General features: G+C 41.6%; 1 protein-coding gene across 1 annotated transcript in view; it reads right to left on the bottom strand.

Annotated features, from left to right (window-relative positions):
- pcsk5a (proprotein convertase subtilisin/kexin type 5a) overlaps positions 1-20,035 on the bottom strand; it is a 34,217-nt gene extending 14,182 nt beyond the window's left edge. Inside the window, exons 1-22 of the mRNA XM_034602697.1 lie at positions 19,646-20,035; positions 17,411-17,515; positions 15,742-15,912; positions 15,450-15,593; positions 15,070-15,146; positions 14,724-14,812; positions 14,444-14,616; positions 13,973-14,179; positions 12,341-12,441; positions 12,110-12,213; positions 11,671-11,791; positions 11,238-11,426; positions 9,316-9,452; positions 9,047-9,169; positions 6,727-6,829; positions 6,280-6,470; positions 5,954-6,038; positions 5,377-5,480; positions 4,711-4,849; positions 4,386-4,501; positions 3,901-4,003; positions 2,272-2,408 (exon numbers count right to left, since the gene is read on the bottom strand). Coding sequence (XP_034458588.1) covers positions 2,272-2,408; positions 3,901-4,003; positions 4,386-4,501; positions 4,711-4,849; positions 5,377-5,480; positions 5,954-6,038; positions 6,280-6,470; positions 6,727-6,829; positions 9,047-9,169; positions 9,316-9,452; positions 11,238-11,426; positions 11,671-11,791; positions 12,110-12,213; positions 12,341-12,441; positions 13,973-14,179; positions 14,444-14,616; positions 14,724-14,812; positions 15,070-15,146; positions 15,450-15,593; positions 15,742-15,912; positions 17,411-17,515; positions 19,646-19,795 — 2,869 coding nt within the window. The 5' untranslated portion in view covers positions 19,796-20,035. The remainder of the gene's footprint in view (positions 1-2,271; positions 2,409-3,900; positions 4,004-4,385; positions 4,502-4,710; positions 4,850-5,376; positions 5,481-5,953; positions 6,039-6,279; positions 6,471-6,726; positions 6,830-9,046; positions 9,170-9,315; positions 9,453-11,237; positions 11,427-11,670; positions 11,792-12,109; positions 12,214-12,340; positions 12,442-13,972; positions 14,180-14,443; positions 14,617-14,723; positions 14,813-15,069; positions 15,147-15,449; positions 15,594-15,741; positions 15,913-17,410; positions 17,516-19,645) is intronic.
- Positions 20,036-23,351: the final 3,316 nt, after the last annotated feature.

Genomic DNA, 23,351 nt, shown 5'->3' with positions numbered 1-23,351 from the left:
GGAGGTTATGTTAGGTTCCAGTGTTTGTCTGGATGGATTTCCACGACAGTCAGTTCGCTTCAACTTTTCATTTAGGCTAAATGAATATGATAAATCATCCTTGGGAAAAAAGTATAAATGTCAGTCGTTTAGACTTTAGATGCTCAAAATCAACACTTCTGTATTAACAATGCATGTGAAAGAGGTCACTCATAGATGAAAATACCACATGACTCTACAGTTCCTCTTTGGCTCATTTTATCATCCTTCAGATCAATATTTTAGTTTAAATTAAATGTTTCACGCTTGTCTCATGAGCATTGTTTTCAGATGCAGATACATCAGACAGGCACAGTTCTTGACTAAAGCTGTTTTCAGACACGGCCTGCGGGTAAAATCCGGAGAATTGGCCACAGAGTTTACCCAGACTTTGCCTTTCACACATGCACAACACAGCGGGAGGTTCTCCGCAAGGACGTGTTCACAACAGCAGAGGCAGTATCAACTCCGCTCCGGAGATCACGTGATTTTATGACAACCGCCGTCAGCTCTTATCAACACAAACTCTAGACATCTTCGTCGCTGTCTTCTACGTGTATGACAGCGCTTTTACACCGGGAGATATTTGTTTTCTTTTAGTTTTATTCATTTTTGTGTCTGTCGCACGTTAGAAGTGTCATCAATCCCCCCACTCGCTCACCGGGAATCCAGCGGGGGATCCCCTGCTGTGTTGGTTCACACATAGACTTCTTCCTGGATTCCTACAGACTTTACACCAGGAGGCCAGGCAGAGAAATTCTGCAGAAACTACGGAGCGTCTCACTCGGACATTTGTGTTCACACGTGCTCCGGAGAAAAATACGGACTTCAATGCATGACTGAAAGCAGCATAACAAACATACAGCAGTGTAGAATTTAGATACTTGAGTTCAGAGTTGGTTACTTTAGAGTTGGCGGAGACAGGAAGCCTGTTCTATTGTTCAACTTACTTTTCCTTAGTTGGCTTCACTAAACCTATCAACTTGGTAAGTCCATCCAGGATTTCCAGAGCGAATTTACATTAAATAAGAGGCGTTTGCATCAAATGACCAATAATAATGGTCACGTCTACAGGCAGCAAAGATTGACATTTTAAAAAACAAAGTATACTTCTATAATAATTATAATATTTGAAGTTTAACACATGATCCAGGCTAAAAGCAACAGATGCAGCTGCCAGATGCAGGAAGAACACAGCCAACTATGTGAATGCATAAATGAACAGGTTTATAATATCACTGCCCCATCATTAGTGCCTGAGTAGATCTGACTGTAGCTACAATTGTGTTACATTAAAACTTATACTTAATGATGATAATCTAATTCTATCATCTTCCGCCCCCGCCATATAAAAATATGAATCAAAGGTGTGTGCAGGCTCACCTTCATATCTTATAAGAACAAGTATACGGCTTTAATGCTTCAATCAGTCTCTGTTGTTCGATGATATTCGTATACAAAAGCACAATGAAACCGCTTTCGTATTGCCTGCAGCCAAAAGGAAAAAAAACAAACAATTGTAGACGGGAGGGAACCCTCCTACACAGGAGTGCACTCTGAAATAATGAGGGTCACTCAATAAAAGACTGTCAGGGAAAGCCAAAGGGGGTTTCCTGTCAGTGAACACTCTCTGGAGGACGTCTCACGACCCGCCCACCATGCGCCGAGGGATCTCCTAAGAATGGTGAGGTCATTTTAACAGAGAATTGATTGGTCAGTGGGCGGTATCTGTTATCTCCAACATAACCTGCTTCAGAGAAGGTTAGGTGTGCAAGTTACCATGGCGATGTACCCCGGAAACACCTAAAAACCCAGCTTCCTGAAGTTACCTGGTTGCAGAACCCAGAGCTATGAAGGAGAATATACATATATGTATATTCTCCTTCATAGCTCTGGGGTGCGCAACTGTGTGTGTTTAAGGATCAGCTTGTTTGTACAATAGTACGTTCATGGATTGGTGGAGTGATTTTGACCTGTTTTACATTGAAGTGCCTGGAGAAAGAAAAAAAAAATACTTATCTCTACCTCCCACAACCGCAAATAATAAACATGATCAGCAATATGCTGAATTACAGTCAGGAGATTATGAGACATAAATCAACAAAAATCTAAAGTTCACTATTGCTTTAAAACCCAAACTGTACAGTGTGTTATTTAACCAGTTGTTATGTTTCTCTTCATGTCTCTCTCTCTCTCTCTCTCTCTCTCTCTCTCTTTCTCACACACACACACGCTCTGATTTCCCTCCCTCACCAGTGTCACAGCTGCCGCAGCTGGCAGGCGCTGCATCCGTACAGGTGGCACATGTGTGGTCACACAGGTGACAGCGGCCGCCTGACTGGTACTTGCCCTTGGCGCACTCCACCACGCAGACGCCCTCGTCCAGAGCCCTGCAGCCGACAACAACAACAACATCAAAAGCCTTTTTCACTCCAGTTGCAAATACCACAAAAAATCCACACATATGAATTATGTCAATGCAAATGAGTTGAGCTCATTAACAACCCAGCATGTGGTAGGGTCACACAGATGTAGATGAGCACTGACACAGGGAGAGCAGAAAGAGGAGTGGGGAGTATTTGAATTTTAAATATACAACTACCATTCAATCTGTTAATATACTGTATATACACCAGCAGCACTAACCTAACCATGTATACAGTCATTGACTGTCTTTTATCATACATTGTTAGTTATTTAAATTTTCTTCTGATGAATTATGTAGAAGCAAAAGAACATTATGTCTTATTCATACTCAAGTGGGCGACATTTTCTTTCTCTATTTATACATAAATAATTAAAGTGAATGTCACATTTCTTTTAGAGGCACTTTTGTATTTTGTCAGGGCAAAAACAAATACAGATTTTTATTAGCAGAAATCTGCCTTTTGGCATTCGCCCTGTCAACTTGTTCAGTTGGTTTGTATGATTATAAGCAAGATTACATAAAAACTACTGGATGGATAAACATGAAACTTGGTAGTGGATGTGGTAATGGTCCGAAAAGAACCCATGAAATTTTGGTGTGGATCCGGATCAGGCGGATTTCTTTGACATTTTTATTGATTTCTCAGGGAATAATATATGGATCTTGATGAACAAAATCAGGCAGGTTTATTATTAGTCTTTAAAATGTCAAAACATGTCCATCACATCTTCTCAGAGCCCAAAGTGAAATGTCTTGTTTCTAAAAAGTCCAACACCAAAATACCTTAAGTATTTAATTATACATGAGAGAGAAAAGCAGGAAATCATCATTTCAAGAAGCTTGCCCAAAGAACATTTGTTATTTTTTCACTATTTGTGATGAAAACCCCCCAAAAATGAAATAAAAATAGAGCAGGGGCGGATCCAGGGTCAGGGCCAGGGGGGCACTGGCCCCAGCTGAATCTGACTGACCCCTGAAGTGCCCCTGTTCTTTCTGTAGTCTAACCTAGTCACTTACTAACAATAATACAAATAAATATGACAATTTGTTTATTTTTATAAATACTTTTTTTTTTACACAATGTGCTTGAATAAGGAACGGCTTTCAAAATATATTCAATGATGTATGGTTTAATCAGCCTTAATCAATCAGGAACTGTGTATGGATGTTGGGAAACGTAATTGGTCTCTCTGTGTAAATGATTTAGAGAAATCCTAGATTTGCCACTGTTTTAGCCTTTGTTTAAAATGAAAAAGATTTAAATAACATGAACAGTTCAATAATTTACACAGACTATTATACTGAAATCCCTGTCTTACTGCCTTTGAGAGACAGTCCCAATTTATCTGTGAATATGAATGTTTTTTACTCTACATCTTGGTGAAACTTGTTTTCTGCAGGATGTGATCATTTCCCCTCTCACCCTGGATCTATATAAGTCAGGTCCAGCTTACCGTGAAGACACACAGCTGATGCAGTCCTCGCTGCGCGGCCCTGTGCACTTCAGACACGTTGCATCGCACGCGTGGCACTTCCCGTCACCGTCCTGGTACTCTCCTGACAGACACACAGCAAGAGAACTCTGCGCTGACTCAGGACTGAATATCGTATCTGAGGCACTGGAGTGGGCTTAATGTCAGATGCCAAAGAACGGAAGCCGCGCATACAGCGCATAGCTCCATGTTGTTTGTTTATGAGAATAAACGCAGATGACTTATGGTTGAGTCACATTACGTATCACATCAAAAACACATGCATATATATATATATAGATATGAAATGTCAATTATAGAAAAAAGCCTTTATCTTCATAGATGACACGAATTCAGTAAATGGAAATAATTGTGTGTTACAGTTAGAGAAGTTGGAGAAGTAAGAACTATATATGTGAGGGTTGCACTATATTTATCTGAGAGGATGATGATGATGGTTGACTGACCGTCTGTGCACACAGTGTCGACAACACACACTCCCTCCTGCAGCCTGTGACCGCTGGAGCAACCGCTGCAGTTCCCCCGGCTCGGCCCCACACAGATGAGACAGCTGGCGTCACACCTGAGGAGTGGAGCGCAGAGGCTGAACACGCAAACACACAAAGTGACCACGAAAAAAGTACACTCATTCAGACGCATTACAACAAAGGCAAGGTTGAAAACAAGCACACACACACACACACACACACACAGAAGCCAACCAGCAGAATAAGGCCTGCCATCAGCAGATAAACAAACCACCCACATCTGAACACACACCAGTGAACTCACCTCCTACATATCCTGTGCCCATCAGCTATCTCTGGGCTTGGCTCTGTGGCGTAGAAGCTCGCACTGCAGGAGGACACACACCTCCACTCCTCCAGCAAGTAGCCGTCCGCACAACGGTTGCATGCTTCAACACCTGCACCTGACGCCGCACGAGCCGGAAAACAAAGGTGATTTTAAACAAGAGCACTTCATTAATCCCGAAGGAAAATCTTCTGGCAGCTTGTTCCAAGAATTCAGTACAGAACAATATAAAGTAGAATAGAATACAGTAAAAAAAATAATAAAGAAAATAATAAAGAGTATAAGTGTATTGTAACCATGGGATTGTAAGTGAGATAAATTAAGTGTATACAGAGTAATGCAGAAGCAGGGCTAGATATCAATAGAAATGAGAAAAAGACACTAATTAAAAGGGCAGTGGGTAGACATTAAATGACAAAGGAGTAAGAAATGTGGGATATTGCACATGATATTGATTTAATGTGATGATGAAATCGCACGTGAATGGTGTTATTAGCATGAAAAAGAAAAAAAGCAGCATAGTACTGCACTATGCGCTATTGTGTATGTTGTTGGAATAATTTTTATTATAATTAAGTGTGATGTATTTTAATGAAAGTCAAAGAGGTTTTCACACAGTTTACGACCCTCCAGCTCGGCTCTCACCTGCACAGGTAGCACAGGCCTTGTCACAGGGCTCGCACGTGCCTTCCTGCTTGTCGTGGTAGAATCCGGGCGCACAGCTCCGCTGGCACCGATTCGCCTGCAGACTGGAGAGGGCGGGGAGAGCATGTGGCACCGTGACACACACACACACACACACACACACACACACACACACAGCCAATCATGTGACACCATTCTGATGACTCATTGCCTTTCGACTGCAGGCTCAGTTTTCCAACCCACAGCACACCACCACAAGCACTTGGTGGACTGACTCACTGAGCACTGTACTCAGGGAAACTTCTAACTCAACAATATGGTGAATTTGTCTAAGATGTTTTCTTCTTTCCTGTGATGATTTAGCAAAAATGGAACTCCAGATTATTTTTCGGAGCTGCGTATAAACAGGGAAGGATGACACACTGTTTTGAATACAGCACTGTAACCTTCTCTAATTGTTAGGATGCTGCAGAGGGAGTGTGTAAACAGAGAGTCGGCGCTGTCTGTCAGCGGCTGCAAAAAGGAGCAGTGTTTACCGAGCACTTAATTCAAGCATCCCTGGGAGAATTCTCCTCACCTTGTGTCTGGACTGCATTCTGTGCAGATGCTGTAGGAGGTACACTTCACGCAGTTCTCGCCGCACTTCCTGCACATGTTTGCATCTGTGGGGAAATCAAACAATAAACACGGCGAAGGCATCAGAGCAATGAATCAATCTTACTCACACAGCCATCAACTGTGCTTACAACAACCGACTGTTCATTAGCAGGCATGTACAGCTGGATCCAAACAGCTCTTTGGTGAGCCATGAATCCTTAAAGGTTCACTCAAGGATATTTCTCGTGCCATGTTAATAACTACAACAAAAAGTGTGAAACAAGGCTTTAAAGACAGAAATCCAACCATGGTCGAGGTAGTAGTTGTCCCCACAGACGGCTGTGCAGGTGTTGGTGCCCTCAGTCAGGTGGTGACCAGGTTGACAGGTAGTGCACTGGTCGCTACGGCTCCCGGTGCAGCTCTCGCAGGAGGAGTAGCACCTCTTGCAACGCCGGCGGTCGCCCCAGAATCCCTTGGGACACTCCGACACACACATCCTATTGGACAGACACGGGCCAGAGCACACAGAGGACAAGAGCTATGACTCTTGACGTAAATGAGAGTGGAGAAAACCTCATAAATATGATAGTGAAAAAAATATGTAGGCTCATATACACGTTTTTCATCTTACAATTTTACATGTGGATGAAACAACATATTTTATTTACAGTAGACTGATCCCTTTGCTTTGCAGCAACATCCTGATCACACAGTTCACTGCCGTCTGGATCGACTCACAGCGAACATGCTAACCTTGTGCTGTTCTTGAACTTGAGAAAGAAGTGTAAGCACGTGACGCACTGCTGCGGGCCGGGCCCCTCGCAGCCATCGTCACTGCATTCTGGGTCGCAGGGTCCTGTCAGGGCAAATGCTCGCAAAGTCACTGCGGTGTCATGGCATCATGTGAAACCGCTGACACAGTTTCACATGATGTTACACATGATAAAACATAACTGAAAATCTGTGTTAATCTGCTGATAAAGGTTTCTGCATTAAATGATTATAAAATGTGATCTGATCCCCACAAGTGTAAATAATAGACCTTAAATAAAGATGGACGACATGATGGCTACCAAAAAGTATTTAGGTAGTTCTTATCACACTGACATTTGTTGAAGTGTTCATCTTTCTAATAAATTTGGTTTCATACCGCGGTACCACACCAAGATCACTACTGTGCACACTCTGGCTCTAAACTATGTCATCGGTGCAGGATTCATTTCTGGGATATATTGGCTTTATTTCCAGATAGTGGGAAGAAGTGGAGTCTCCTTCTTTCTTTATCCAACTATATATACACAAGATGAACACTTGAGCAAACATCAGTGTGATAAGAACTACCTAACATGACAAATGCAATTTGATCCATGTCTACTAACATGGAGGAGGCGGTGTTTATGACCTATACCGCAGCCAGCCACCAGGTGGCAATGGAGACGCTTTGGCTTCACTTTTGAGTTGCAGTCATGTCGTCCATCTTTATATACAGTCTATGGTGTAGACAAACACACAAACATTAATAATCTTTCATGTCTTTCCACGTATTAAACTTTCACTGGTGGAAAAAGTAAGTCAACCCTTGAGTTTAAACACCACTCAAACCTCCTCTGGCAGCAACGACTTCAAACAAGAAACTTCTGGTAGCTGCAGCTCAGACCTGCACAACATTTAGTTCAGGGGTCTCAGGAGCTCAGTCATATTCTCGAGATGTCTGGTGTGAACGACTCTCTGGAGCTCATTCCACAGCGTCTCCGCCGGGTTCACTTCTGGGCTCTGAGTCCAACAGGAGGACTCTCTGTGTCTGAAGTCATTCTGCAGCAGATTTACTTTGAAGTGCAGTGTTGTGTGAGTGTCAAGGTGCTCTTTGGCAAACTTCAGACGTGCAGTGGAGTTTGTTTGAGCTGCAGCAGCTTCCTCTGAGGTGTCGTGCTATGACCAATGGGCTCCATGCAACCACGCATCATGACAGGATTTGCTTGACCTATGATAGAGTCGTGAACAGTGATGCTCACTAACTCCCTCAAGCCCTTAGCTTTAACTCTGGAGGTTGTTTTTTTTTTTGCCTCATTGAGCATTCTGCATTTTGCCTTTGGAGCTAACTTTAAATTTGTCTCACTATGGACTGATAAATATCTAAACTCTGTAACCCCTTAGCTTTATGCAAATCACCAATTCTTGATCGGGAGTTTTCTGAGACCCCTTTTTTACTGTGGTTCACATCAGCCGAGGCTTCTTGAGAATAACAAACTGGAAACAGTGGAGTGTTTTTAAGTTAAAGTAGCTGTAACCCACACCTCCAGTCGGCTTTCTTTGATTGGACCCCAGGTTTGACTCCAGTGAGCTCCTGTCGATGTCAGTAGCCTCGGGACCCAGTGAATGTTTGTATTTTTCTTATTCACATCAAACACAGCGTTTACTGATTTGTGTGTTATTCATTAGATTTGTTCATTGTTTTGATTACTCTGATGGATATTTCTCCCAGTTAATGTATTGATTAATTCATTACTAATTTAGTCTATGAAAAGTCAAGGTGACAATCCCTTCTAAAAACATTTCTTTTTACGAAAGCTTTTAGAAGTGATGACATTGACTTTTATTACACTGACTAATCGTATTTATTTATTTGATAATAAAACTTTTTTATTGTTCTATTTTCTCTGCTCGTGTTCAATAATTTTATTTTAATCTCACTTTGTAACATTGTTAAGAAAAATGCTGTAAAAATATAGTTTATGATGATTATTGTTGTTATGATTAATATTGGCTTCAAATGTGTTATCTTGTTTTGCTTGAACAAACATCATTAAATGATAATCACATATAAAAGCAGAGAATACTGTCACTTTAATATCTGGTTTGATAAATTATGATTAAAACGGTGGTCAGCTCATCAATTATGTGACTAATAGTTTCATGTCTGCATCGTTTATTTGGACATTTGTATAAAAAAATGATTTCAACGGAGCTTCCTCACTCTAACCATAAAGAAACCAGAATCTAAAATGCACTGTAAATCTCCATTACAGTAGAGTACATTTAGCTGCTGTTTGAATAGTCTGAGTACATGACTCACCACTGTATTCTTCAGTGAGGTCACTATCCGTCAGCATCTCCGCTGATCGGGCTCGCTCACGATGCACCGGGTACGGCTGCTCTGCGGTGCCATAAATCACCAGGGACCACTCCTTCAGCATCCCTGGGAAACAACAGAGAAACAGAAAGAGGGCGAGATAACAGGTCGGTCCCGCGAGGCATGGACTGTATTTTAGCTGCCGCTGCTCTGGCTGAACTTCAATGCCATTGTTTTGTAATACTGAGATGTTACGAAGAGTAAGAGCAGACCTAGTTCAGCGTTGTCTCTCTTCTGAGAGGGAGTATCTTTGATTTTCAACGTCCATTCCCCGGCTGCCTGCTCCCCCCAGCAGTGAGTCGTCATCAATTCCCAGTTGTGGAATCCCTCAGTGGAGTTGTCGAGAGGCCTAACACAAAAATATGACATAACCATACTGCTGCTAAATCAACTACAAACATCATTTTTACTACTACAACTACTGCTGCTTCATCTAATACTACTACTACAGTGAGAATTATTCACATCCTTTACTTAAATAAAATAATAAGGCAATGTAGAAATACTCTGTCATTAATAAAATCCCCAGATTCAGTTTTACTTATTTAACAGAAGATTATCAGCAAAATGTAAGAACAGATAGCAAAAGTATTCATTTAGTGGGTTTTTTTCCAAATAATTTCTACAAGCTGTGAACACTACACTGACACTGTTTACATGGATACCAAGATCCTGACTGTTGACCTCATTCTGAATAAGACATGTTTACATAAATAACTAAAACGATATTCCCTTTATAGTCATATGTATGTCGATGTCACAAAATACAGTGAAAATGTAGTTAGAATGTTATACTGCAATTAGGATGTATATATTCCTACATATGACAAAGGTCAGAATACTCTTACACCTTATTCAGATTAAGATAATCAGAAAAGGCTTTTTGCATGACAGTGACTTATTCAGACTAATGTCTTAATCTAAACATATTGACTGACATTATCATCTTAAACAGATAACACTGGGAAGTCTTTAGCAAACAGATGCTTATTTACACATCCAGCAAATACAGAGGGACATTATCATTCATTTGGAGTCATGTTTCTGGCCACCCGACAAATTTAAATTCAATATTCACTCTGTCTTCTCTCCTCCAGCTCCCGAGGGAAATATCAGGCTCTTTAGCTGCTAAATGCTCCACTGTGTTCACCAGCTAGATGCTCAATGTGATTCTCTGCTGTTTGGTGCAGAGCAGGTCGGGTGCATTGGGTTTTTATAGTTGTTTTTTTTTTTTAACCTGTTGTGGCCGGAAATGAGATTGGTGACAGCAGAGAGTGAACCAGTAACGTCGCAAATTCTAAGACCGAAACAACGAGCTGAAAGACACCAGAACGCTCCGTAGAGTTAAGGGGAACTGCAGAGTCGTGATGACTCAGTGCAGGTTCCAGATCACACATCAAACAGTTTGACGAGAGCAGCTTTAAGTAGGGCACATGAGCAGAAGCAAATAGCAACTTTGCACCAATGTGATTTGAACGTGCTTTAATTAGCCATCAACACTTTGTTGCACTTTTCATTGTGGTGTATTTTTGCTGAAAGTGGCAGAAAAATGCTCAAAATTAATTTGGCCACGGACAGTCCCTTTGAAACACGATGTGAGGAGAGCGCTTGCAATCTTCCAGTAGTATTTGCCAAAATCCTTTATCTCCCTAATGGGACAAGTTGCCAAGCTGAAGAAATCTGCCCTGTGGAGTGGCTGTAAAGATAAATGACACTCATATGTCATTTATCGTACCGATGGTTACTTTTAACGGGTTCATGCACTCCTGCCCTCCACTGCTTATTATATTATTACACCGCCTTCTCATCAATAAAAAAGTCTGGCAGATCCCTAGCCAACATGGAGCAGCAAAATCAAGGATCTCAAGGTTGTTTCTTTTTCAAAATAGATGCCGCCCTGTTTATTTCCCCCCCCTGTATTTTATGGGAAAGGGAATTCAACTAATGCAAACTAATGCACCCAGAACAAGGGCAGGACAATTTTATTTTCTTGCTTTCAAACCCGAAAGACAACACTACTGAATCAAGATAAGAAACAAGCCATACACTCGTAGATGATGTGTAGCGACCATGTGTTGAAGCTACCTGGGCAGGGATAATTATTGTTGGATGAAACATCGCTGCTCTCTGTTACCTGTTAGCTAGCAGCTGCGACACTGTGCCCGAAGGTGAAGTGAGCGTAATAGAAAGGTCGCCGCGGCGGCCATGAGTGATGGTAACACGTACGACGACATGCTCCACATAAACAACGTGCTGCCGGGGTTCGTCGGAGCAGCCTGTGGCCTCATAGGTGGACGTCAGCACCGGGCCTGGATGAATGGCTCTGTCATGAGACGGAGAGAAAAGAATAAAGCAGATGCAGTGGGCGGCTGAGAGAAGAGAAGAGGGCGGAAAACAGAGAAGCATGAGAGTTACGGGGAGAAGTTGTAAAGAAGAAAGTGACACACAATAAAGAGTCCGAGAGAGGGATCTGTGTGAGAAGTGAGAGAGACATAAATAAAGTGTGATAAAAGAGGAGGATTCAAGGGAAGCCCCAGAGTGGAAGCAGAGATCTCTTGGTGGGATACCTGCTCGGCTGGATGGGAGCCTCCTCCGCGCACCCGTGCTGCGAGGGAACTTGCTTCCATCGCTCGGCCTCCTTTACCAGGCCCTCAGCATCCAGCAGGCCAAAGCCGTACAGGTGGCTCACTGACACACACACACACACACACACACAAGACACATTAGATGGGACTTAAAAGACACTGTAGCTTTAAAAAGACTTCCCGCACTCCTGGGACTTTGACGGCGTTTATCACTGTTCTGCTCACAGGATCTCATTAGTTTCATGCTCAGTGTTTTATAGTCTCCCTAAAAAAAAAGGGGCCGGGAGAACATTTACCAAAATATGCTTATCTCCGCTCATCTCTTTTATTAGAAGTTTCGAGATGCGTCAAAAAGATTATTGTTCACATTCTCTAAACTACTCAAAGAAGAGGGGAATTCAGCATCTGATGGGAATAATACCTTCGTATCCGGCTCCATTAACGGCCCAGTCAGGAGCGATGAGATGATGAGCTTTTGATGTGCGAACGATAATGTGCTGCACATCCCTCCAGGTTAGAGCGGGGCTGAGAAAAGGTCAAACGGAGCAAAGCATCATACTCTCATCCCCCCCCCCCGCCCATCAATAGGAACACGTATTGATTTGAAACTGTGCCTGTATGTATGGATTTTATGTGTGTGAGAGCTGCTTACTTGGCATCCAAAGTAAGAGCGATGACACCTGCAGCCATGGAGGCGGAGAGGGAGGAGCCCGACTGGGCCCAGCGACAGCTCTGCTGCGGGCCCAACGTTATCTGTCGACGACAACACGAGGGTTGTAGTCATCACATTGCAGGATCAGAGATTTTGCTTTAGTGTTTCTATGTATTTCAATCTATGAGATCATTGTGGAATTGAGCTGAATTATTTGCAATGCTGCACATCAATGACCAGGACTGATTGCAGAGTAGAGATGCAAGCAGAAGGCAAAACATCTGAAAACACTTTTAGCATAAATGACTAAGTCAGATTTACATATTTTATATTTCGCAGGTTAATAAAATGTTTTATTATTGAATCATTTTCAGAAGTTTCCTGATAGAAACAATATAACCTGGTTTATAGAGAAAACTTGTTGGGAAATAGAAATGTTCTTCAAAGGAGAAGCGTCATTCAAACTAGAGTAAACATTCATTCATCATTCATCTATTGTTGAAAACATTATCCGCCGTAACTGTTCATTGTTTCACAAAGATGCAACTTCTGTGTGAAACTTGTAAAGGATTCTTAAAGATTATTTGTGTTGTATTATATGGAATTAGTAATTTTAGGTTTCCCAGGTAAACTATTTAAAGATTATTTATTGAATAAAGTATAAAAAAAGTATAAAATATTTATTAAAGACAAAAATTTACAGTTAAGTTTAGTCTGATCAATTCAGAATTTTTTCTTCTACTTACATGTTAGTTAGCTGCACTTCCACCATTCTGTTCACAAGTGAACTTTTTATCATATCATCTCTGTATATGATCGAATTTACATTATAGCATCATTTATTCCGTGGTACTTACTCAGATCTGCACTGTAGTTGTATATGATGCTAATGCTCTGCTGACGCTTTGATTAGATGCTAAGTGCATGTCACTGCCTTTGTACCTGTGCACAATGACAATAATGTTGAATCTAATCTCTAGTTTCATCATCACAGATTTTCCTGTGCACAATAAACCCAGAAACATTCTTCCTCAGACTGAGACAGTAACAGGAAGTGTCTTCTATCTCCATTATGTTTTGCATTATTTTATTTTTGATCAGACAGGAGATTATGTGACTTGTTTGATCCGCCTGTATAAACAATACATATATTGTATTAGAATAACTTGTAATTGCTATATAAGGCAAAGAATATAATATTGTTTATGTTTTGTAAAATAAAGTTAAATGGACTAATTAAAGTGAAGAATCAATGTGCAGAGCGTTCCTGCAAATGGTCACTGAGAGGCGCAGCGATAGTAACAGAACTTAACAAGCCTCTTGAGTAAACAAATTTACAGTCAATGCTCACACACACCACATCATTGCATTTGCTTATTTGTCAGTAAAACTTATTATTATGATGAGAGACACATTATGTTAACTAAATTGCTTTGTTTTTGATAACTGGCTGAAAGACTTCATGGATTTATTGTGAAGGGAACGAGCAGCCTCAGCCCTTGTTGTGGTGACGATGGGCCCTGGATCTTAATAACGTTCATATTAACCCTTGTATTGTTATTGATTTACATTTATATTTCTGGGTATTTAATACAGAGGATGTTCCTTATGTTCATCACAGCCTCGACTCACCATCTCCTCCGCGTCTCCCCCGGTGTAAGCTGTCGCCAGTGTGGAGGCGCACTGCTCCAGGTAATCTGGCCGGCTTCCACGCCAAGTGCTGCTGCTGATAGAGACGGTGTAGATACTGTTGCTGTAGCCGTCACAGGAGCAGTGGTCACCTCTCTGCCCACCGTTCCCCGAAGCCCAGACGAAAACAGAGCCCCTCCCCTGTCGGCCCTGAGATTAATTGGGAGAAGCAGACAGAGGTGATTAATTTATTAATGATATTTGCACATCGATGAGGAGAGAACGATAAGCCCTTGAAGTAAATATACAGCCGCAGGTAGGACGCAGACATAAACAAACACACGCAGTCAACAAGACCCCCCCCCCCCCCTCTTTCACACACAATCTCTCTCTCTCTCTCTCTCTCTCTCTCTCTCTCTCTCTCTCTCTCTCTCTCTCTCTCGCTCTCTCTCTCTCTCTCTCTCTCTGTCTCACTGTTTTAATGCCATTCTGTAAAGCGAGATGAGTCAGAGGCCCTGGTCCCTCCAAAGTGGCTCCGTCATCCTCTGGCCCCCAGCTAGCTAAGTAAATATCAATATGCTGAGGTCTGAAGCTCAGCGAGTGGGCCTCTATGATGTCTGTCACATCTCCATCCAGCATGCGGATGCCTACAGGTAAAGAGGGCAGAGGATAAACGTTTGAGAGCATTATACACAAAACTCTGACCTACAGAAGTCCTTGGGCGCACGAGTTTCATGCCGTCACATGCACTCACCGCCGATACGTGCATGGAAAGACACTCCAACCGTGCACTCGGAGTTATTCGCAGCGGCAACAACCATCCCTGCACACTCAGTCCCATGGCTTCGGAGAAAGGAGGAGATCATCAGAACATGAGGTTAGATGCATATGCATGAGGAGAAGACAGGCTATTTCCGTTACATCAAACCAGTGAGAAGACAGAATTCAGACTGGGGAATTTGCATATCCATATATGCATGTAATTACTAGGGGGGAAATGGAAAGGAGAGGTTGGCGATAATTAAAATTTGAATTACGAGGGAAAAATGGAGATGGCAAAACAGGTGCGGGAGAGAAATCTAGAAATAAGAAGTGCTCACTAGTTATCAGCGTCGCCTGAGTGATCCGGAGAGGGATCTGGGTCTTGTCCGTTCACATCATAGCTGGCGAGAGGATCCTGAAACAGATGGATAGTTAGTAGCGGCACATAACAAGATGCCAGCAGCTATCTGTCTCTGTTATATCAGGCAAATCACAAAGAGCATTATTCACCAGTCCACTCCACAGTTAAGTGGATCGGACGTTTAATGTCCATTCCAATACTCTTAGTCGGCCTTTCCAAACCTTTGGCCCAAAATCTCTGCCTCGACCGCCTTGCAATATCTGTCTCAGCTCCGCGCTCTTGCACGAGGAGCTCTGCCAAATTGCTTATGATTAATGTCTCCTTCCCGAGAAGGGCGTCCCATCCCGGGGCACTTACATAATTTGGCTTCAGATCCGGATGCTCTCTCTCAATGCCATCATCTAGGACAGACACCACCACACCCTTCCCCGTGTAGCCCCTCGTCCAGGCCGCCGCGATGTTCATGTGAGACAGGCAGCCCTCGGCCTCGCCGCTGCAGTGCTGTGGAGCAAACAGTGGCACATCCAATACAGCCCGTGAGAGTAAAAGAATAAAACGGGGTCTATTTTAAAACTCTTGTCTGTCTGGGTTTATGTGTCTGTAATTCAGACAGGAGCTTAGTAAATAAAAAAAAAAATATCTGACTCACGATGTACCACAGGCTGTTCCACACTGGGTCATTGAAGCGCAGCGTCTGGGTGCGGCTGGACCGGGCCCGGGCAGCGGGGGGGCGTTTGGGTTTCATGTCTGCTGAGATGTGACTTGCTCTGGAGTTCCTCTTTGCTCTTCTCTGGACCACCTGCTGCTGGAGCCATTCCACCTTAAAAAGGAACCACACGGTCTGTTAGCCTGTGTGGATTCTCCGTCATCCAGGTCATGGTTATCACAGGTGGGTTGAGTCGAGGGCAGCTGAACGAGGTTGTAGAAGCTTGAAGCTGTTTCACCTCTCATCCAAGATGCTTCTTCAGTCCTGTCAGACGAGCGGGAAGTCCCACGCATTTAATCTCAGTAGGGTCGACCCCACAGACGTTAAATGTCAAGTGTCTACATCCAGGCCCAGCTGCCCTCCATCCAACCTACCTAGTACACAAGGTTATTTATGTAGACATGTAGCTAGCAGCATGGCCCAATGGATGTCAGTGTCGGTCTGTCAGTTGGTTGGATGGTCTGTTTGACACTTTGGTCCAGTCTGAAACCTCTCACCAACTATCTACTACTACTACTGCTAACATTCATGGTTCCCAGAGGATGAATCCTACTCATTTTGATAAGAACTGGACTTTCGATTTCGAAGTTTATCTCATAGACTGTATACAGTATAAAGTTGGATGACATCACTGCTCCCCAAAAGTGAAGCCAAAGCGCCTCAATCTGGCCGGCAGCAGTATAGGTCACAAATCCTCCCTCCTACATGTTAGTGGATGGGACACAGACCAAACCGCTGTGGTTCCATCCCTCAATAGCTGCTTAGACTCCAAATACGCAAGATGACAGGGTTCATATGTGGGTTAATTTGGCTAAATTTCTGGACAGCAGGAGGAAGTGGAGACGTATCGTCCATCTTTATATACACTTTATGGTTTATCTAAATCATGTCTGAAATTGACTCTGACGTTTTAGGACGTCTCCTCTCTCAGCAGCTCACAGTCGGCCACCGTCGTCCCAGAGAGAACATTCTTATCTTGGCAAGCCCTTTGGTAATTTACCACGGCTCTGTGAGGGCAAGTGTTTCCAAACATAATTCCTTCCAGAAAATAACATTTGGTGTCAGAATTGAAATACAGCTGATATTTGTTGCTGCCAATTGGTCTGACTATAAAGCAGAATATATTATAAATACATATTTTATTGGGCACTTTAACAACAGTGCTGCCTCACTGCACTTCGGGGTTCTTATATGCGCATCTATATCACCACCTTTTAAATGAAATATACATAAATAAGTTGGTGTGTAATGTTGCTGCTTACCTAAATCAAACCCATCACTCCCCTGAACATCGTGTTACACGTGTTTCTTCTTTTGTAATGTGTGTTTGGTGTTTGTATTCTAAGCACATTTCACTTTAAGAACCTTCTCTCTTCCATGTGCTTATTATCATTTAAATGTGATGCCTAACACTTGACACTTTGGTCCATCATGTGAGGGGGAGGAGTGTGTGTTTTTGTGTAGAAGGGGCCAACACATAGGCGTGTGTGCGTGTGTGTCTGTATGTGTGTGTGTGTGTGCGCTCACGTGTTTGTATCAGTAGGTAGGGAGGGATACGCAGCTGATTAATAATCCAACAGAGTCTCCCAATCCTCGTATCCCATTACTATACCTTGGTCTCCTTGGCGACGCCAGCAGCCACCTCTTCGTTGGACACGGTGGAGCGCTTCGCCGTCTCTTGGTGGCGAAAACTGTAGTAACTCTTCAGGTCTCCAATCTGTTGAAACAGACGTTAGAATCTGCTTATTTAATTTGTTTCCAAGTGAAGGAGAGCTGCTCATCCCGCTCCGTCACTGCACTAAACATCTGTTAAATTATGAAGCTGCCTTTGGCGTCTTTCATTCAAGTGGCTACATGACACCTGTGATAGTTTTTCAGGCGAAGGTAACCTGAGCCACATGACTTCAGCCACACTGCTGCTCATGTGTGTGTCTCATATGTGTGTGTGTGTGTGTGTGTGTGTGTGTGTGTGTGTGTGTGTGTGTGTGTGTGTGTGTGTGTGTGTGTGTGTGTGTGTGTGTGTGCCTTTGACACCATGATGTTAGCAGATTTTTAAGAGGCCTCAGACGCTCCGTGTAATTTATGTTGTGCTGTCCATTTTCTGCAACTGACAAGAATAAGTTTTGCTCTTAATTTATTTCCTGATGCCTCATGTTGGGAAATTTCCTCTCTGATTTCTGTCCTCCATAAAGCACATAAAACTCTTTTTTTTTTTTTCTATTTCAAAGTGTCTCTCTGTGGTTCATCTCACCCACAGTAACACATAGACCCAAGACCTGCAACTTTCATTACAGCCCCTGTCCCGAGGGAGCGCGTGCGTTGAATTTTATGGGCCCGGCCTCTAAACCCTGCTCCGGTTTTATTTATTTGCTTTATTATTTATTGATTCCGTTTTTTATTAGGCCATTCTGCCGGTGCATTGGCGAGTCTGCTCTGATTGGTTTCGGTCTTTCTTTCTTTCGTGTACATGAGCACTAACAAAATTCTTTGCAACCCTAATTGAAAGGCAATAAAGCGCTGGTTGTTGGTTCTTCAGAGTTTAACAGTTTGTATAATTAATATTATATCGTCGAGGTCAGGCTGCTGAGATAAAGGTCAAGAGATGAGAGAACAGAACGACGTCTCTGGCTGCTTCACAGACTCTTAATGTAGATGAGCAGCCGCTGACTTCTGACATAAAAAGTTCTCCAGGACGCCGTAAAAGAAAAACCCCAACAGTGTTGAAGATAATATAACTTCATTCTGTTTTATGTTAGAACCTTTTATAAATTTTTTTAACTGATGTTATCTACTGGAGATAAATCAAATATTTTGACAGTCAAACATTATGAAGAAATCTCAAAATGTCATTTATGGCACTTGGTTTTCGAAGCCAATGGCAATAACCTGGTTCAATCTTGTGATTTTCAGCCAAAGTCAAATCAGCTAAGCTATAAAAGATAGAAAGGCTTATTCGTGTCTTTTTCTTTTCACGCCTGGACTACTGCACTACTGTCAATCTTCAGTGTCTCGGCTTCAGCTAGTTTAGAATTCCGCTGCTCGCATGTTAACCAAGACCAAGCATAAAGGGCCCATATCTCCCAGATTCTTGCCTCCCTTCACTGGCTGCCAGTTCAATTGAGGATTGATTTTAAGATTCTTTTTAAAGCTCAGCACAGTCGGACCCCCAGTTATACTATAGAGCTTCAAAGTCCCTGTGCTCCAAGCTGTAATCTAACATCGTCCAACCAACACTTGCTAATAGTTAGTATAAGTCAAGGCTGATAACTAAGGGTGACCAGGCTTGTCCATCAGGACCCTGAGGTTCTGAAACTCCTAACCTGAGGAGATTAGACTTGTCAGCACCTTTTGTCTTACTTTGTTCTGTGTTGTTTTGTTCGAATGTATTTTGTGTTTCAGCCTTTTAATCGTAAAAAAAGTGAAAAATAAATAAATACATTTCAAAATCTGGGTGGATTTCAATATATTTTATTTATTTTAATTGTTGGCATTATTGTTTTATCCCCTTGCGCAGCTCTTTGTAACTTTGTTGAGAAAGAGGTATACAAATAAAGCTTGTTTTTATATTATTATTATTAGTAGTAGTAGTATTATAACTCTTGTATTTTGTCCCATTATTTGTTGACTTGCTGTTATTGCTGATGTCTCTCAGTTAATTGTAACATCAAGGCCAACATAAGTCTACACAAATATGAGATACACTGAAAAAATAACAAGACAATAATTAAAGATCAATAATGCAAATGCTTGTTGTGTCCATGTCTGCAGCTTGTGTGTGTGTGTGTGTGTGTGTGTGTGTGTGTGTGTGTGTGTGTGTGTGTGTGTGTGTGTGTTGGATCACACGTACCTGACCCATGTTGGTGAATCCATATTTCTCTGCAGTTCTGTTCACATAACGCAGGTCGCCTCTTATTCTAATCGCCCAGTCGTTGGTGTAGACTGTGGCATGACCGAGATGAAGAAGTGCTAACAAAAACAGCGTCAGTGAACGCACCATGGCCGCAGAGGTGTGGAGGCTCCCAGCAATTAGACGGTTCCCAGGTGTCTCATGCGGGTGGAACGCAGCTCGGGATGTTTGTCATGGTGGAAAACTGTTGATAAACTGCTGCACAGAAACTGACGAGGTGTTGAGCAGCGGAGGAAGCAGAAGCTGAACCTGTGATGACTTGACTCCTTCACTGGGAACAGGCTGATATCCAATGACTGCTTCAACATGGCAGCCACGGATCAAATATACACAGACTGTCCATCACAAGGACCTGAAAAAAACACAGTGTCCTCACCTGCATTTAGACTGAGCCACAGTGCACTGACAACAGGAGAGAGCAACTTTCATCAATGAGCTGACTGACCATTAAGAGATGTGAGAGGTTGGTTCACAGCCACACACCACGTGGTTACATGTCCCAACAATAATATACTATTAAAATGAAATAAATAGGTTACATTATCCTCAACAACAACAATAACAATAAAGAATTGTAATTTTATAGGACCATCATAGTAAAGTTGGTCCTGTTTATACATAATGTTTATAATAAAGTATAATCCTTTTTTAATATGTGTGATTAAACTACTAATCTCCCTATAAGTCATTAAACCTAACTCCACTACAACTGTTGACAACAGAAAAGAAACAGTTTACACAACAACAGTAACAGAATCCAATATTTCCTTACAACGTCTGTTACTTTTGATACTTTAAGTATGTTTTGGTGAAAACACAACTGCAGGCTACTTTTACAGAGGGAGGCTTCAGATGAGTTTCCTTCTAATGCACGTTGACGTAGCCTTTTCCGTCTTTTTCTAAACGAAACAATCTCAGCACTTTCACCACACTGATTAGAACACAAACTGAGTATGAAGAGTACAAATGGCCTGATGGTAATGCACCATTATTTTATCTGAGTGTAAGAGTTTTGTTCTTTCAGAGCTCACTCAGTAATGAAGTCTGAATAATGTGTACGGAGAGTTTCTGTTTTTGAGCCTTGATGCCCAGAACACGTTTTTTCATCATTAACAACCTACTTCCTCTTGGACAAACCTTTATTTTTTTAATTCACAACAGCAGCATTAAAGCATAGGTAGAGAGACTTGCTGTTCCCAATGTGAACACCCTATATATATATATATATTTATATTTATATATATACGATTATAATGGCATGTAATGACAATGTACATTTGAAGTCTTATCATGAACCCAGAGGATGTATTAGGCATTTTGGGTGGTAAAATAATATTTGCCTTAAGGCAGTTCATTATTATTGTTTTGGCCGAATGCCTTGCGCCTTGGCACCACAGCAGTCAGTGTATTGTGAAGCGATATCCCTGCATATAAAAATTTACTGCTTTAACTAGGTCAGTTTGAAACAATCAGGGGAAAAAAAATGCTTCGGGGTGTTTTTAAAAGACCATCACGATATTCTTAAATTTTAATGTAGCTATTCTACACAGATGGGAAACACGAGAATGGTGAGTGAGTGGTGATGAATTGCAGTTAGTGAAGTGAGAAATCATCTGCAGCATTTCATTTACATATCGAAATATGAAAACAATATGATGCTACAACCTGCACTTGCTTAGCTTAGCTTAGTATCAAGACTCTAATCGCTAGCGTGGCTTTATTGCGATTTAAAAAAAAATCTGTAGTGATTATATTGTATAATAATGTTTGACAAAAACTCATCAATATACTTTTGAACTCAATGACGATATATTTATATCTTTGTTTAGAAAGAGCACTGCACTATCTTTGATTAATGATCAGTTTTAACATCTAATTAGGAGAATTATCTGTAAATATAAAAACACCAATTATTTTAGCCCAAAATGCAGGAGGATTGATTAACTTGATTAAACCCTGACTTAGGTCTGCAGACTTGGCTACTAAAGCCTGCTTATTGGTTGTCTGAGAAGTAACTACAGGGCAAGAAAGTTAGCTCCCTAAAAGCTTAAATCTCTGAGCCTGGGGAAATAACTGAGGGCGACACACAGGTGAGTATTTGAACATTTTGATCTATTCTGGGTTTCTCCTGTGTGGATTTGTAAGAGGACACTGTGGTCTTTAAGTGAATGAATCAAACTTGAGCTGTGAGTGTGTGTGAGGGGGCACGAAAACTAGAAACTGTACTGTTTACTTGAGTGCACGTTGGTAATGCAACTTGTTTTACATGCAGTTATTAGTGAAGAGCGTTTGTTAAGAAAACCGGAGGAGAAACTGGGGGAGGAGATGAACAAAGTGAAATCCTTTGTGCGATCTACAAAGCTGCGGAGCTCTATTCATCTTCTCATATTGTATCACAGTGCAGAGGAAGTCGATCTCAACTTGACATCCAGTGCCAGCGTAGCTTATTAACGCATGTTTCAGAAACCACAATACCACGTTACAGGGGGAAATAATGGGAATCGGAGGAGGATTAGCAGAAAATGTGATGCAACATGTCCCTGTATGTTAATTTTAGTTAAATCTTCATTACGTCAGAAGAAATTTGCCTGTATCTCATTACATAAGACCAAACCCAGGGGAAATGACTGTCATGGTACTGAATCTATCTATCTATCTATCTATCTATCTATCTATCTATCCATTCTTTTTAACCACACAAAAATGTATTATTTAAACCTTTAAAAGTGATATTTTTTAAAAATCTATGTCAACAGAACACATGACTATTTCTTTTTTTATATAATAAGAAAAACATACATATGTATATATTCATTATTATGTGTATATTTGTATTACCTACACTCGCTTTATGATCAAAAAAAGACATGGAAATCCCACTTTCTACAAAATGGTACCTTTAAATACAAACCTCTATATCTTACTTTAGTGTATTGTGCTAAGATGTCAATATGGGCTCCAGCCCAACACTTGATAGATAGATAGATACTGACACAGATCTTCAGGGACAGTAATTTCAATTAATGCCACATCATTAGTCAAGGAATAATGCCACTGGAGACCCACTATGCTGTATGTGTGGCAGCTAGACGAGGTTCATAATGTGATGTATATTGCATGTTGTCGGAGGATCTGATGCTAATTAAGAGGAGTTACACGCCTCAGCCTCTTGTTGCTGATTTAATGCTGTGGGAAATAAAAGTCAGCACAACACTGATCATTTCTGATAAGGCAGCAGCTGTTGTTTTCTATCAGATTTTTTCAACTCAAGCTCCTGAACACAGATTTGGTTTCAAAGCGCACTATAAATATTTCCCTTTCACGTCAAATATTCATGACTATAAGCAATATAATTAAAGACAAGGGTAGTTTCAGATTCATTGGAAAAGGCACTTTCTTATAGAGATATCTGATCTATGCACTAAATGTACATTTACAGCTAACAGACAATAACCAGATAATCAAATCCAACTAACAATTAAAGCACAACCTTGCAGTTTTTTATTTCATGTTAACATTTCCAGCAGTGAAGTGTTTTGTGGTGGACAGTGACTAAGCTAGTAGCGTAACTTGTGGCTAGGGTAACCTCACAGTAATGACTCCAGTATCTTACGACCACCCAGGAAATAGTCCACTGCATTACCTC

The sequence above is a fragment of the Hippoglossus hippoglossus genome, chromosome 12 (assembly GCF_009819705.1).
Source record: "Hippoglossus hippoglossus isolate fHipHip1 chromosome 12, fHipHip1.pri, whole genome shotgun sequence".
NCBI classification, from domain to species: Eukaryota; Metazoa; Chordata; class Actinopteri; order Pleuronectiformes; family Pleuronectidae; genus Hippoglossus; species Hippoglossus hippoglossus.
The sequence above is the reverse complement of the archived record's forward strand: the minus strand, read 5'-3'. Positions and strand labels throughout refer to the sequence as shown.